The sequence below is a fragment of the Rhamphochromis sp. 'chilingali' genome (assembly GCF_963969265.1).
Source record: "Rhamphochromis sp. 'chilingali' genome assembly, chromosome: 20".
Lineage (NCBI taxonomy): Eukaryota > Metazoa > Chordata > Actinopteri > Cichliformes > Cichlidae > Rhamphochromis > Rhamphochromis sp. 'chilingali'.
In genome coordinates this window covers 2,217,119-2,232,883 of record NC_137947.1, presented here as the reverse complement: position 1 = coordinate 2,232,883, position 15,765 = coordinate 2,217,119, and the positions used below count along the sequence as shown (strand labels likewise).

Genomic DNA, 15,765 nt, shown 5'->3' with positions numbered 1-15,765 from the left:
CTGTTACCGTGCAGTACTTTATATCTTGTGAAAAATGTTGACAAGCTTATACAAGAAAACACTTAATCTTCTGCTCAACAGCGCTGACACGTAAACTTCCCAGAGAGGCAGTATTTAGACTTTATTTTGCGATCCTTGTAACGCCAGAAAAATCAACAGATGGAATATTCATCTGTCAAAAAAGTAAGCACTGTCCTCAGTAGTCAGTGTTGCTCCGCTTCATGGAATTTTGAGGATCCTTATCATGTTCAAACATCCCAGTTCAACACTTGAACAGGCGGCCTTACAATATATTTAAGCACCTATTTGAAGTTGACACAGGAACGGATACCAACCAGTAATTAAGCAGTAGTAGTGCCATACATGTCGGTATAACTGATAGCCGCCTAGATAAATGGTGTTGCTATTTGAAACGTGTGTTGATGTTTGTAAATTCCTAAATGACGTCTAATATTGATGAAGCTGGCTCTGTTTGACGTTGGTGTGTGTTTACATTCTGTGCTCTCAGGTCATGGCTGACAGGGCTCGCTGTGGGTTGTTGCTCCCTGAGGAGGTTCTAATCACTGACTAGTAAACTGCAACCTACCCTTATTGTTATGTATAATTTTATGCATCATTCAACAGAATATATCACAATTATCTGTGGTCACTATTAAAGAGGAGTTTTCAGAAGTCAGACTGAAGCTGTTGTAGAAGTACTTGGTAAAACCTGAGATGCTTTTTGGTCGATTTTCCTTCTTTTTCCTTTTTTTTTTTTTTTTTTTTTTAAAAAGAAAGGAAGAAACAACAAATCCATCCATCAAAAACAAAAAATAATCTACTCACTGTTGAAAATTGTTAAAATTACTTTTTTTGATCCAGTGCACACACCAAACATTTTTTCCCTGAGTAAACACCACCATAACTAGTGCAATCTTTTTTCAGCTTCTTTGATTCCTGCTTCTTTGTTACTGTGAGCTCTCTTAGATGTTGAAAGGCGCACCTTTGCAGCCAGGCGTTTGACAGCCTCCTCCCTGTGCCGCTGCATCTCGGGAGTTCCTGGGCAACTGCTGGTCCTCAGTGTGTTGGCAGCACTGGATGGTGGAGTGGGCTGTGGAGGCTGGCTGAGAGGAAGTTCTGTGCTTTGTCCTGGGCCAGCTGGAAGACATGCACATGGTCACCAATATATAAAGTTATTACATTAATATAAACTAACATCTCTCTATATATGTATATGCTAGCATTAATAACATTAGTTGTGTGTGAGGGCATTCTTTTGTAAGGTAAATGTAATATTAGTCAACTTGATTTTATATTGCCAACGAATATATAATTACTTCCCTCCCACACTTTGCAAGCTAATGTTGAAATGAAATTATAATAACATTAGCTAAACACGAGCAGTTAATGTAGTGCTCACATCCAAAGGCAAATACTAAAACTAATTACTTTTCGGGGAGGCGCTGGGACTGTTGGAGGCGATCTGACGCATGCGTCCTCCATGGCAGCTCAGCGCCACAAGTCGGGAGATGATGGCCGTCTTCCCATACCCCACGCTGCCCACCACCACAGCACCGTGGTTCTCTGTGGACTCGCCGGCCTTCAGGACATCTTCCAGATGCTGAAAGAGCCAATCTCGGCCCACAAACACAGAATCTGTGGTGATGCTGGGAACCTCGAACAGCAAAGGTTTGAGCATGATGTCCACGGGTTTGTAGGGAGCAAAACGCGCTGAAGGAAACGGGAAAAGAAATGAAACAGATTAAAATTGTTTACACTACTTCTATTTTTTTTCCCCATGTCTCCGGGAAGTTAACAAATGATTACTTCTTTTAAATGCTGGAAACTTTACTGTAATAAATCGTTTTCCGTTGCAGTTAACCTACAAACATGCTTTGAGCATCTCCCGCATTCTTCTTCCCAGAAGGAGCCACATACATGAAAAACCCTGAACACTGTAGAGGATACATTTTCAATTAAGTGGAATCAGAGTGAAGACCTGAAAGAGGACTCTTATCTGGTCTACTTCAGCACTAATTAGATCTCATAACACTTGTTAACTAACATCACTAAATGACTGCTACCTTTAGTGCTAATGCACCTTTCAACATTACAACTATCACTGCTGTTAGCTGCTAGTGTTTTCACCTTGCGAGTTTGCCTGTGTTCACAAAAGCCTATTGTAATTGGAGGGGCAGTTGAGAGTGTTTATATTGGCAGGTGTAGGTCTGTTTATGTTTCTAGTGCCCTACAATGAAACCAAAAAGCGAACGAGCTGGTTCTGAGACACTTGAAATGATCACCACCTTCTACTATACCAGCAAAATAAGTACAGTGCTTGAAAAACTCTAACTTGAGCAAAAGGAGTATCGACGGGAACTAGAAAAAGAGTTATCTTTTATTAACCTCTCTTTATTGGATCCCCTTAGATTTCAAATCCATCTTCTTGAATATAAAGCCCCTAATGACCATGACTTGCTTTTTCAGTATCCTAAGCCGGAATGACAAGCAGAGGCTAAAGCTGCTTCGCTCCTGTGGAACCAGCTGGCTGTTTAGGGTTGGGAGCCAAACCCAATCTCTAATTTTAAGATTAGCCTCAAAACCTTTCATAGATTTATAGTTAAAGCTCACTCAGCTAACGTCTGAATCACCCCTTACTTATTATGCTGCGACAGGCCTTTGCTTTCAGGAGGCCTCACATGGTGCACCGACATCCTCACCTCTTCTCCATTTCATTGTTCATGCATGTCAGTTTGTGTATTCTCTCTCCCACAGTTGAAGCTTTTCTCCTTCTCATCTTTTTTCCCCCCTTTCTTTTCACTCTCCTCTCATGGCAATCAAACGAGTGCTGCTCATCCCGAGTCTAGTTCTGTCGGAGGGTTCGCCCAGTCAAAAAGGAAGTCACTAAATGTTGCTCAAATCAGAACTGTAAGGTCCTCAGCGTACTAGGTTGAGTTTCCTAAGATGGCACATGTTGGGATTTTTGCAATATATGAATACAACTGCAATGAACTGCACTGAAATGTTGACCTACTGTTGCAAAATTTAGGTAAAGGTGGTGCCATCACACCCAAATCTGAAAAACAAATACCATAAATCATATAGATAGGGCTGGATCAGCTGACCCTGAATCCTCCCTTAGGTATGCTGCAATAGGTGTAGGCTGCTGGGGGATTCCCATGATGCATTGAATATTTCTTCTTCAGTCACCTTTCTCCCTCAAGATGTGTTAATAGACCTCTCTGCACTGAATCATACTTGTTATTAATCTCTGGCTCTCTTCAACAGCATGTATGTTATCCTGTCTTCCTTCTCTCTCTCCAACCGGTTGCTACAGATGGCCGCCCCTCCCTGAGCCTGGTTCTGCCAGAGGTTTGTTCCTGATAAAAGGGAGTTTTTCCTTCCCACTATTTCCAAAGTGCTTGCTCATAGAGGGTCATATGATTGTTGGGTTTTCATCTGTATGCGTTATTGTAGGGTCTACCTTACAGTATAAAGTGCCTTGATGCGACTGTTGTTGTGATTTGGCGCTGCATAAATAATACTGAATTGAGTTGAACTGAATCTCCCATAAAATTTATAGAAAAGAATCCAATTGTTTAAGATTGTTGCGTATGTACGAATTCATGTAGAAAAAACCTGCTCAGAACCACTGACCATATGCTTATGTATCAGCTTCATGTTTGAGACTGAGTGAAAATGAAAGAGGACATTTTCAAAAGGAAGACTAAATAGTCTGAGTATATATCCAGTGATGACTTATTCAGTAATTCATGTTCCCATGAAATATTTAATCTGCAGGATCTCTCAGAGGATTCAAAACACATAACCAAGATAAAAGTTAGCTGGGAAAAAAGGCATGATTTAAAAGCCAAAAAAAGGCTTTTGAGGATAATGTTAATACCCATAAGTGCTGCATTGTTTACATTGCAGTGTTCAAGTATTTGCACAGTTTTGTTGTTGGCTCTGCACTCAGACGTGGTACTTTGGAAACTTCAGAACTACCGTTGGCTGCCTATTAACTTCAGGGTTTTTCAGAGTCATACCACATAACATTATCCTATGTACTGCGATATTTTACACGTTTATTTTACAAATATCTCCCCTGAGTGCCTACAGCAGTAGTATGAATAGCCCAGTCACCTTTAGCGTCCTGAGGGGGCCTTCCTCCTGTATTATGCCAGGGTAGGCGAATGGATGTCCGGAGGGGGGTATTGCGCTGTTCATCAAGAAAGCTCATGTCTTCAAGCTTTGTGGAACTGGTGGCTGTAGACAAGAGAGAAGACATACACACACACACACAAAGAGTGAAGCTGACAGTCTAGTACCTCCCGAGTACATTTGTCATCACAACTATAAAGAGAAAGACAGAAACACACACTAGAGTAAAACCTTGTGGCACTTATGCCATGTCTGAGGGTGGATGAGTGAGGAAAGAACAAAGCCAGTGCGCTCTGACATTTGCAGGGGCAGTGTGAGCAGCTACCAGCATATACTGTGGCAGGAAGAATAGCAGTATTCTAAAGTCAAGAGCAATATGCACCGATTCTCTTTGATTTGAGCTGACAGCTGGACACGATATAGCAATGAGAGGTCCATCCCCACAAGCACGCCTGCTAGGCTGTACGGAGAGGGCAGATTACCTTTACCTTTCATAAAACTACAACGAGTTATAGAAATGCTTCACCGCGGGTTTGGCACTCATCACTGTCAATCTACAGGACGCACAGGTGTAATCTCAGGACTTTTGTGTACTACAAACTACAATATCTGTAAGTCATTTGACGTGAAATGAAATAATAAAATTAATTAAAACCAGATCACAACTTGAGTTGTTATGGAGTTCAAATCTACTGAGATTTCATTAGGATTTAGCTTCATTTTGAAGCAGAGAGAGAACAAGTCTCAAAGCAGGCAATGATTTCCATCCCCAAACACAGGATATCTCCTGAAACTACTAGTCTACAGATTAAAACCACTTGATGAGCCAGTGATTACAACTCAGCTTTTAATTTGAAGTCTAAGACACGGTCTGTTAACATAATAAAAATGTGCATTAGTGCGGCGAGGCCTCTCCTCCAACTGCTGCTCGTTTTTCAACTATGCTATCGCCGTTGCGATCCACGCTCTCCTGGGCTTAGTGAAGAGCAGAATCAAAGCCTCTCTTCTTCTTCTTTATCAATATCAGCTGGGAAAGACTGTCACTAACGCTCACTTCACTCCCTCACTCGGTCGCTAACTTACTCTCCGGAATGTCCCGCTAATTAAAACCGGTCTGCTGGCAAAGGGAACTGAGGAAGCTGCCATCAACGCAACTTTGACTGGAACAGGAGAAGGGCCTGATGTTACTTTTACTGCAGTGCATTGTGCATACACAAACATCTACACTGGATAAAGCTTAAGGAATTGCAAACAAAGAGAAAAGAAAACAATAAAAGCAAACGCGCATGACCTGGAAGACCTTTTGCTGTAAAGCAAATGCCACTTTTCATCAGCTACAACTACTTACATCTAAGACCAAAGCAAGGAAGGATGGTGGGAATTCTCAAAGCCCTCTCTATCTCCCCAGTGACGAGATACTTGGGCAGGCATACAGTCAAGTAGGCAGGGTGTAAACTCACAGCTAAATCTCTGGAGAGTGTTCCCAGTGGACGAGGGCACAAAAGCGATTCCTCCACCCCGGTGCTCCCATGCCGGCACTCTGGGAGCCGAGCCGAGTGCTTGGCTGCTTCCTCTCTAGTGTTCAGTCAGTCACAGCACCCACAGCATTAGGCACTTGCTAAATGAACGCGCTGCCTTCCAACAGAGCATCACCCTCTCTACAATTTTAACACGTATGCGTACATCATCTCTGTCCACATGCTGCACGTACACACACACACATAAATAACTCGGTATGCAAGCAGCAGAGGGGGAAATTGAGAATATTAGAGGAAATATAAACGGAAAACCAAGAGATTCACTTCGCAGTGGTTGATTAAAGTTTGTTATCCAACGGCTGCAGTATTAATCAACAATCCAGACTGCACAGAGATGGGGTTAAAAGAGGGGAATGTGGAAAAAAAATGAAGGCGAAAAAGCAGCAGACTCATAAATGAGTGCAACAAAGAGTATCACGTGGATTTTGTGGGAGGTATGGACAAGACTCAAAAGAGAATAAAGAGAAAAATCAGCTTTATGCAACAAATCGCCACTAAATCCTCATGCTGACATAGGAGGGCCGCAAGATGTCAGTCTATTTTCCCCCCTTCCTTCTTTGTTTTGCATGGAATAAAAGAAATAGCACAGTAGAGCTTTATTCAACAGACACGTAATACCGAATTTGACTTGCTAAAGGAGCTGCATAGCTGCATAGACTCCTTGATTCACGTCCGTGGCAGACAGCGCACCCAGCACCATAACTACATTTCTCTTTTGTTGAGTCGTTATCAACATTTTTTCCCAAGGCCAAGATTTCCCACACGATTCCTCCTCATCCCTCAAATCCTCCCCTTCATTTCTTCTCCTCTTTTTACTCCCGAGTTCCCTCCTATTCTTCCTCACCTCTACTCATTGATAAAACATACATATGATACCTTGAAGTCTGCACTTGCAGTCACTTTGAAGCTGCACAAATGTGTCAAGACTGTATTCTGATGAAAATGGGATTCTTTTTTCCTCGGGCAGATCTGCCCTTTGAAAACCCCCTGTTCTGTGTTTCCCATGACAGAACAGAGAAGAGGACTGAGCTCCTTTGCTCTAACCACCCCCACCCTCCCTCCCCAACTTGACTCCCTCTCGCCTCCTTACAAGGTGAATCTACTAAAGAGGAGAAGGGAGTCAAATACTCCCTTCACATATCTTCCTGTTTTTATAGTAGCCAGTTACACTTTACCCATTTTGTGATTTTGTATGAATAAATCAGTTCTTGGCTGTTCTCGGCTTATAGCCAATGCAAATACCCATTTTCCTTTTATTTGGTTTGATTTTGCTGGTATAAACACGCCTTAATAGCTTTTCATGACGAACGTTTGAACATTCAGACACAAATGAGAAAATCTGATCCCTCATATCGATAAACGTTGTTTTATTTGCAAAGAGGCTGATATCAGCACGCACTGATGTTTGGTCCATTTGTCTGCCTATTACTCCTAAGACCCGAACTCTTCCACGGCATGCATTTTTAATTTCTCTTTGATATTTGGTCACATTGGGGCCCGATGAATGTAAAAACAAAGAATTACCAGATTTTCTTTTTAACCTTATTTTTGTTTTTTTTGAAAAATAAGAGCCACATATGAGGATATTAGTTTAAAATTTTGAGAGAACAGTAGCAGTATAATGTCCTCATAAGTGGATATCAGGCCCTTGTAGAGCAGAATTGAGTATTTTGGTCTAAATAACCCAAAATGTGATGTGGTAAATATTAAGGGATAATTATTATTGTAATAATTGCATAGCCTTATGCTAAGATCAACAACATTTACTTTAAAAAAAACAAACCACCACTGTAACTGCTCCATAAGCTATTTCATATATATAAATGCCTCTGTGGTTAGCTAACGCTCTGTTCCTTTTAAGATTGGGCATTTGATAAGCCCTAATCTGTCAATGGAGTGCCGAGCACAATTTTAAAAGGGGCTTTCAAACGGATTGATCTGTAACAGATTTTATTTTTCTCCTGCTGTGACAGCTGGACCAAACAATTCTCTGAAAAAAGGGCACGTTAGAAGATGTCTCTGTGACCTTTTCATGCTCGAGAAAATGAATGGGCTTTCTTTCCTCTTTTTGTTTTCATTTTAAACTCTGCACTAAACAGATCAATATATACATGAAGCCAGAAGCAGAAGTGACTCCCGTGTCTACCTGGAGACATCGCACACACTGTTGGCATGTCTTTAAACATGATCACACAGCCTAAAACAATACAATAGACCACATGGTCTCAGAAACTACCGGGAAAGACAGCAAATGAGAGCAAATGAGATAAATCAGTGTGAGATTATTAAATTTAAGGGCTACGCCACTTTATGAGTTTGTAATTACTGTGTGACCTTTGCAAACATCTTTAAATCATAGGTTGTATTTATGTGGAAAAGGTTAAGATGATTTTAGTCGTTCTAATAAAACACAAAAGCATTCAGATGTTACCTCATCAGTGTTTTAGTAGACAAACAACATATCCTCGAATTTGCCTGTCAGCAGTCCACAGTCTTGGCTCCGTTATCATTCGTGAAGAGAGCCCGGCGCACGAGCTTTGCCAGAGGAATGTATGACTTTGGAGTACAAGCGAGCAATGAGTGCGCCATACCTGACTTTGTCTCAAACCACAAAGCTCTGCTGAATAGCTAAACACCACACAAGCATTGTAGCACCATTCCTCCGCCACGGTGACCCTCACTCAAATCTCCCTGTCTGAGAAACCCAACCACAAGCAGCTCAGGCTAAGATTTCAAAACCATGGAATTCCAGTGGCCAACACTAATATGGCCCTTTGACTCTGTAAGCCTTTATAGAGGAAAAAAGAAAAAAGCTCAACTCCAATTACTCAGAATTAGGATTCTTATAAACTGAGTATATCACCTCAGAGAGGAGGTGAAATTCCATCAACAACTCTAGTTTATACAGAAGATCTTACAATAGAGGCGACAGATAGATGTAAATAGTGGATTGCAAATAATAAAACAAAGAAAACACCAGAGCATAGAGTTAATTTACAAGTGCTTATTACTAATCCTGATGCTGAAATTTGACATCAAGTTTAATTTACCACAGCACTGCTTTTTGGTTTGATGGAACTATTTGGGGGAAACAGGGCAGACTGGCTTCACTTTCACAGAAACTGATATAGAGAAGTTCACAAAGCACCTGGAAGCCCGGGAAAAAGCTGTTCCCATTTATTTCAGGCTCTTAGTGCATCTTACACCCAATGCACCTGCCACGTTTGTTAGATTTAATGAACAGCTGTTGTAAACATGATTACACGTAGATTATTTCACGTATTAGATCTTTAAATGCAATATTTCGATGCCAGATGAAAATCAGTAACAATTTTAACAACCTTTTAAATCTGCCTCAGCAGCAGTTTCCTTTAGGAGGTGGACAGTAATATACAATCCCTAATATAAAGCTCTGCTAAAGACAAATCTAAATGAATTCATGTTGTTCTTGTAACATTTGTGCAATTTGTCACAGGACATGTTGGCACCAAAAAGTGGCGCTCCCACCAAAACCTAGGGACACCCACGCTACATGCAACATCAAGGCAGTGCAAACGACAGTTCTCAGCAATATGCAGACATTCCTTCTACATAATTACGGAGACTTCAAGAGGCCCAGCAATGCATCTGTTGATCGGCATCAGACAGATGGCCAAAATACACTCTGACACTAAGAAAGTGTGACCTTTGTCCAACAACGAGCCATTTTACAAACAACTGTCTGGTGAGTCTTGATTTCTGCTGTGACACTTGAATGCTTAAGGTGAGAATTTAGCTTAAACAACATGAAAGCATTGATCCATTCTTGGTGGTGGTTCTCTGCACTTTTTAGCCTGTTAGTACCAACTGAACATGGTTTTAAATGCCACAGGCCACCTGGGTATTGTTGCTAACCATGTCGATCCCTTGTGTCCAAAGTGTACTCATCTTCTGTCTATAAAAACGAGTTTACAGTACTCACTCTACCTCCACAGTCACCAGATCTCAATCCAATAGAGCACCTTTGGGATGTAGTGAAACAGGAGATTCACATCATGGATGAGCAGCAACTATATCATGCCATAATTTCAATCACTCTGAGGAATGTTTCCAGCACCTTGTCTTTTTGGTGGAGATAAGATAAGAGAGATAAGATAAGATAGAACTTTATTAATCCCTCGGGTGGGTTCCTCTGGGAAATTCGACTTCCAAAAAAAGCACAGCAACGACCGAAGTTACAGTTACAGAACTGTTATATATATATATATACACACACACACACACACACATATAAATACAGAGACAAATATAAATAAAATATACAAAGGGGATAAATAGAATAAATAGGAATAAAAAATAAAAATACAAGTGAATTGCACATTTCAAGTATTGAGTCTATTGCACTGTTGACTATTTACAAAAAGTATTGCACAAGGTATTGTACAGTGAGGTGCAGAGGCACTACAGCTTAGTTGTTGATAATCATAAGATAAAATTAAAAACTAATAGCAATACTGTAGCATGAAGCAATTATGCCCTAAATGAACTCATGATTATTTGTTTGCTTCTGCCTTTAATCTCTGTGCTCCTATTTAATATCTATCAATAAAATAAAGAGAAATTTATAGATTAACCAGACAGCTCATTATCTCAGATGCTGTTTCACAAACACAGGACAAACAATAGTCACCAAGGTTCTGGCACAGAATGAATGCACTAATGATGAATACATATTATGTTTCGCCGTGGTAGCTTCTTTTCTCTCATTGCTTCTTTAGACTCGTTACTTTTTGGGGGTTTTTACCGAATACAATTTCCTTGAACAGAAGTGCCGTCTCTGCTATGCTGTGACCCCAAGAAAGATTTTACACTGTGTGACGAAACCCTGGGAGAGAGCATCAAGGACGCGATGAGACAACTTCATTTATGGCCTGAACCAATCTAAGGTGCGTGTTCTGCCAGTCTCAGAGGGCAAAACTGCATAACTATGACATCAGCCCATAAACTCTGGGAGGACAGACAGACACAAGCACACCGGTGCTCACACGCAAACCAACACACATAAACAGCCAAACATTTTCTGGTCTGTTAAGCTTTATGAGCCACTGTGCGCCTGGACCGTCCAGGTTTATGTCACACACAATAATGATGAGATGTAAAAATGGTACGGACTCTTGGAACAATAGAATCATCAGGGAACAACACATCCAACTGTGGGCTGCAGAAAATATCAAAGCAGTGGCCACTGTGTAAAATACATGCGCAAGCTATGAGCTATGGTATGCAAGGAAATATCAGTACCGTGAGCCTACCATGTACTACTCCTTACTTCTTCTATAGCTTGTCCTCATCCCATCTTACTCCATTACTGCCTTCACAAGTTAAATTGCTTACCTGCTTCTAATTGTAAGGGCCTAGAGTGGACATTACACAGTTGCATTTCTCTGGTATGTTGAATAGGAACTGGGACTAGATTTTATCAAAGAGAGAAAACAGTCTAGAAGTAGACACACGGGAACTGTTACTATATTTCATCAAGAATAAACCCAAGGGAGGCAGGAGTATCTGAACTTCAAAACATTGGCAGCTGCTACATACAGACTAAAGAGGTAAAGCAAAACAACATATTCAAGGAAGATTCTAGAGGAAAAAGTCTCATGAGGTCTTTTAAACTTTGAGTCGTCTCTGTCTAGGCCAGGTGTTTGACCTGAGTCACTCATGTTTTTATGCTTCTTTTCACAGCTCAGCCCAGGTTGCCCCTGCTGTGATTTTCCCTCACTGGCAGAATTGTCTGCTTTCAAAATTCAATGTAACAAACATTTCATCTGTGCTCTAAACTGTTTGTCTTTTCTTCTCTTTCTGTTTGCTCCTTTGAGTTGGACTCTAATGTAGTCTCACTCTTTTGTTTCTACAGCCTTACAGTTAACATACCACTCTGGTCCGTCAACGTTTATTCAAGTGTACATTCATTCTATCAACAAGCATGGGCAGCCCTGCTAATTATGGAGTAAAATCATTAGCATAAGCTTGCATTAACATTTGAGCCATAAAATATACTCCTGATTAGTTCAAGATTCACTTACGTGTCAAAATACAGATGCACCGAGTCTATGTCCATGCGGAACATGTACACGGCGGTGCAGGCAAATAGTCGCAATCAAACTTATAGCTACATGCTAATATGTTGCTAGTGTGAAGTATGTCAGGGAAAGCTGGGTATAATTCTTTGTGCCTCTTTGCAATAGCAGAGCACTTTATTTTCAACTAAGTGTGAGAAGATCTTGCAACTTACTGCAGCTTGAGGGAAAGTTTGATCATGTCTTTTGTAATAAAAAATAATATTTTGCATTTGAAAGGTAATTTTTTTGGGGGGGGGGGTCCTGCGCATCTCTAGTCAAACCTGTCCAGGGCGTACCCCACTAGGATAAACTGCAGGCAACGCCTCCAACCCTGAATGGGATAAGGAGTAAAGAAGGGAGGTGGGTGAGTGAGTGGATGATAAAAGCTGTACATGACTCATACTGTCAGCTTAGCTACAAACTGCATTTAGGCAAAATTATATATAGGAAAATGCTAAACGTACTGCTGTTTGATTCACCAAAAATAGGCCGAGGTCAAAAGCAATAAGGTATGAGGAGACCTGGGAATAGTATGGGTGAAAAGACATAAGGGAAAAGGGGGTGAAGGGGGAAATATCAACAACTGTGACAGCTGTGTGGATATGGTAAGCTGAACCACAACAGGGAGGCTCCAGGGCAGGAATGCAGAACAGATCAGCCAGACCGGAGCGTGTGCTTAGGTTTGACATGGCGAGGCAGTGGCGAGCCACACCACACAGCAGCTGTCTAATCCCAAACTTCTGCCTTGATACTCCTGTTCTGAAAAGCACAGTCCGTTCTTTGAACTATTGACTTCTTATTTCTTCTAAACCTACTACAGATGCTCTCACTCTTCGGTGTCTATCACTCGCTTGGATTAAACTGACATGCCACATGTCAGCCTCTGGCACGCCACATGTCAGCCTCTGGCACAGGTCGTATCTCACGGTTACGATCTTGACAGGCAACACAATGCAGTCACAGATGAAAAGTATACAGAGCATTTCCTGTATACTTCTTGAGCTCCAGATGTCAAGACCTCAAAAACCAAGGAGTCTTACCTGCTACAGAGTTTGGCCTCGGCATCATGAGGGAAGCTGATGTCTGTGGCGGGTACGCAATGGGTCCCTCAGGTGAGTGACTTGGAGGGTGTGGTGGGCCTGGAGCACCCGCAGATATGTTAGGGTGCTGCTGGTCTGTCCTGGATGGGGTGTCTGCAGGTGTTGCTGTGGCACTGCTGGAGTCTTCTTCGGCCACAGGAGAGCAGGTGTCCGCCCGCACGCTCTGTGCCAGGCCATGGCGACCGCTGCCTCTTAGGCTGCCATCTTTACTCCACTCCAGGCTGGAGCCGCTGCGGTCATCATTCTCTGAAGAACTAGTGATGGTGGCTGAGAGCAGATTTAAATTTAAAAAAAAAAAAAAAAAAGAGAGAGAGAGAGAGAGAGAGAGAGAAGGGATTTTCAGCAAGTGAGGGAGGTGAAATGAGGGGAAGAGGCACAAGATATATCTGAGTAATGGTCTTTATGTGCGATGAACATTTATCCGTCTTAATCTCTAGTGAGACACCGAGCTGTAATGGAACTTTCAGCTTTGAGTGGCTTGGTGGTTTTGCTGATTGCCCTATCAACAGTTCTCAGAAGCTCATTTTATATTTACAGCGATCGTCTTCCTATACTCGTGAAACTCGGAAAGTAATATTGCACAGATTTATAGAACGTAATGTATTGTTATTGTTAAGAATCAGCGTTTGAATGATTTGGAATCATCCAGTGCAAACAGCAACTGCAACTGCAACAACTAGTCGGAGGGGAAAATGCAAAAGAGCAGGAATAACAATATAAAACCAAACATGGACATTTTTTTTTTACCCCTTCAGTTTAGACAGGTGTCTCTTCTAGAAGAAGAACTCCTTTAATCTCCCCTCGAGCCAACACAGCGACCTACCACAATCTTAAACGCAAAGGAAAGGACTAACTCTCCATGATGACAGGCAGCTGGATACAGGAACATCAGCACTGTTAGTGGACTGGAGCCGGCCAGCCAGCTGGCCATGTTTGCATCACACACTACTAATCTGGATTTCATAATGGCGCAGCACGTTGCATCACCACTAATATTAATACAACAAACACATCTTGGACCCTGTGATTCCTGCGCTGGTTTCCTGGGCAAACATGAAGTCCTCTCATGGCAGCAGTCACGATAAACCCTGCTCGGACCACGGCATTAAAAGTCATCGTGATCTGACTGGCTAAACTACAGGACCTTGCTAAGAAGAATATGTAATTATTTATTCAAGCTTAGTGAAAATTTGAATTTTTATTTTATAAACAACTACATGCAGTCAAGTCCAGGCCCCTCGTGAAGGACCTTCTGAGGGAGCTGTTTTGTAAATGTTAAGACATTGCAAAGTCTCACTAATTCCATCAAGGAGCTTTTAATGCAAAACAAAGCCAAATTAATGTGCTTCTGAAATCAGAGTCAAAGTGAAACTTCAAAGAACAGAGAACATTAATCACAGGCATCAGTCTGACTTGTGGACGCACTGTGACTTTGTTCTTTCTTTTCCTTCCTGCACAATTTTATTAAGGAGTGTGGGTGGGATGTTGTAGACCAGTGGTACTTTACACCCCCTTCCCAAAAACACTCCACCCGCCCACTCAAGTACATAGCAGACTAGCATGCCATAGTCACCGATGTAACAATTTAATTTAACATCACTCTGCTGCAGATTTAAAAGCCCTCTGCTGCAGATACAGCTCAAGAATCTGCTGTTAGCAGTGAAGCAGCCAGTCAGTCACAGCTTCAAAGGATAGCTAAACACAGCTAATTAGACTCGAAAATTACATGCACATGGCATTTCATAGTTTGTAATGGGTGTACAATAAAGGGGTCGTAGAATTAGGGATCAAGAAAGGAAAACAAGCTGACCATAGTTATAGCACATGCTGCATTTCTGCAAAACTGTGTTCTGTCCGTTTCAAAGTTCAGGTGTTTGATAGTTGCTCATAACGTCTTCATTACTGACAGATTTTGATGCACAACTAGTGTTACTTTCTGCATGTCTGTGTGGGTCTGTGGGTTTGAGCAGCTAATGCACCCTCCCAGCAATCTGTCTGTGACCACAGCAAAGAGCTGAGAGAGACGGAGGCACCGATTTCCATTAAGAACTGGGTTTTATGCAGCATGACTTTACTTCATACCAGCTCGTTTCGCTAACTTTCCTGAAACCTGCTTACTGAAGTTAACAACCACACTTGCAGAGATGGCATTCTCTCACAAAACTCATTTTGAGTTAACTAAAGTAACGTAATTGCGTGCAACTGACAGCAACACATTTGGCACCAGTGCACATCTTATCCTGGGTGGTGTCAAAGCTGCAAGCTGGAAGATACTATATCGCAGCTTACATAAATTATTCAGCACGTTAGCAATGATATTGCTTTGGGGGGCAGAATGACTGAATCATGGTAATCATTTATGTCAACTCTGGAGTATTGGAAATCCAAATTGTTGTGTTGGATCTTGCTTTGGCATGCATTACTTTCTCCTGCATAACTATAATTTTCATCAGCAAGTCCGATATTCTTATTAGTTCAAGAATATCAGACAAATATAAGGGCAAGGGAAAAGTTTAAAATCTGGCACCCTGTCCTCTAGTCTAGGAGTGCAGTCAGGGAAAAAAAAAAAAAAAGGGGGGGGGGGGGTTCAACAGTGGATAAATACAGCATCATAGAGTTACAATTTGCTATTCATTCCTCACTCAGAATGGAATCCCAGCATTTTTATAGGCACTGGAGGCTTTGTGAGTAGAAACGGCAGTTGAATTAATGCATCAATAGACTATGCCATCTTCCTGTCAGCTTGAGTAAATCCCCTGACGTCTTTTAGGGCTATTACTACAGATACAGCACAACGTCACACTGTGGCAACTGTCACCTTAACGCCGTCTCATGCCGATACAGCTCTGTCTAAACCCAATGACGTACATGGGGAAGGATGAATATAAT

At 41.6% G+C, this 15,765-nt stretch overlaps 1 protein-coding gene across 1 annotated transcript in view; it reads right to left on the bottom strand.

Moving 5' to 3' along the window:
- LOC308388765 (uncharacterized protein) overlaps window positions 1–13,737 on the bottom strand; it is a gene marked incomplete at its 5' end in the record, with an annotated part of 223,159 nt that extends 209,422 nt beyond the window's left edge. The window contains 5 exons of the mRNA XM_080869659.1: window positions 983–1,137; window positions 1,429–1,710; window positions 4,123–4,245; window positions 12,817–13,143; window positions 13,731–13,737. Of these exons, the coding sequence (XP_080725785.1) occupies window positions 983–1,137; window positions 1,429–1,710; window positions 4,123–4,245; window positions 12,817–13,143; window positions 13,731–13,737 (894 nt within the window). The remainder of the gene's footprint in view (window positions 1–982; window positions 1,138–1,428; window positions 1,711–4,122; window positions 4,246–12,816; window positions 13,144–13,730) is intronic.
- Window positions 13,738–15,765: the final 2,028 nt, after the last annotated feature.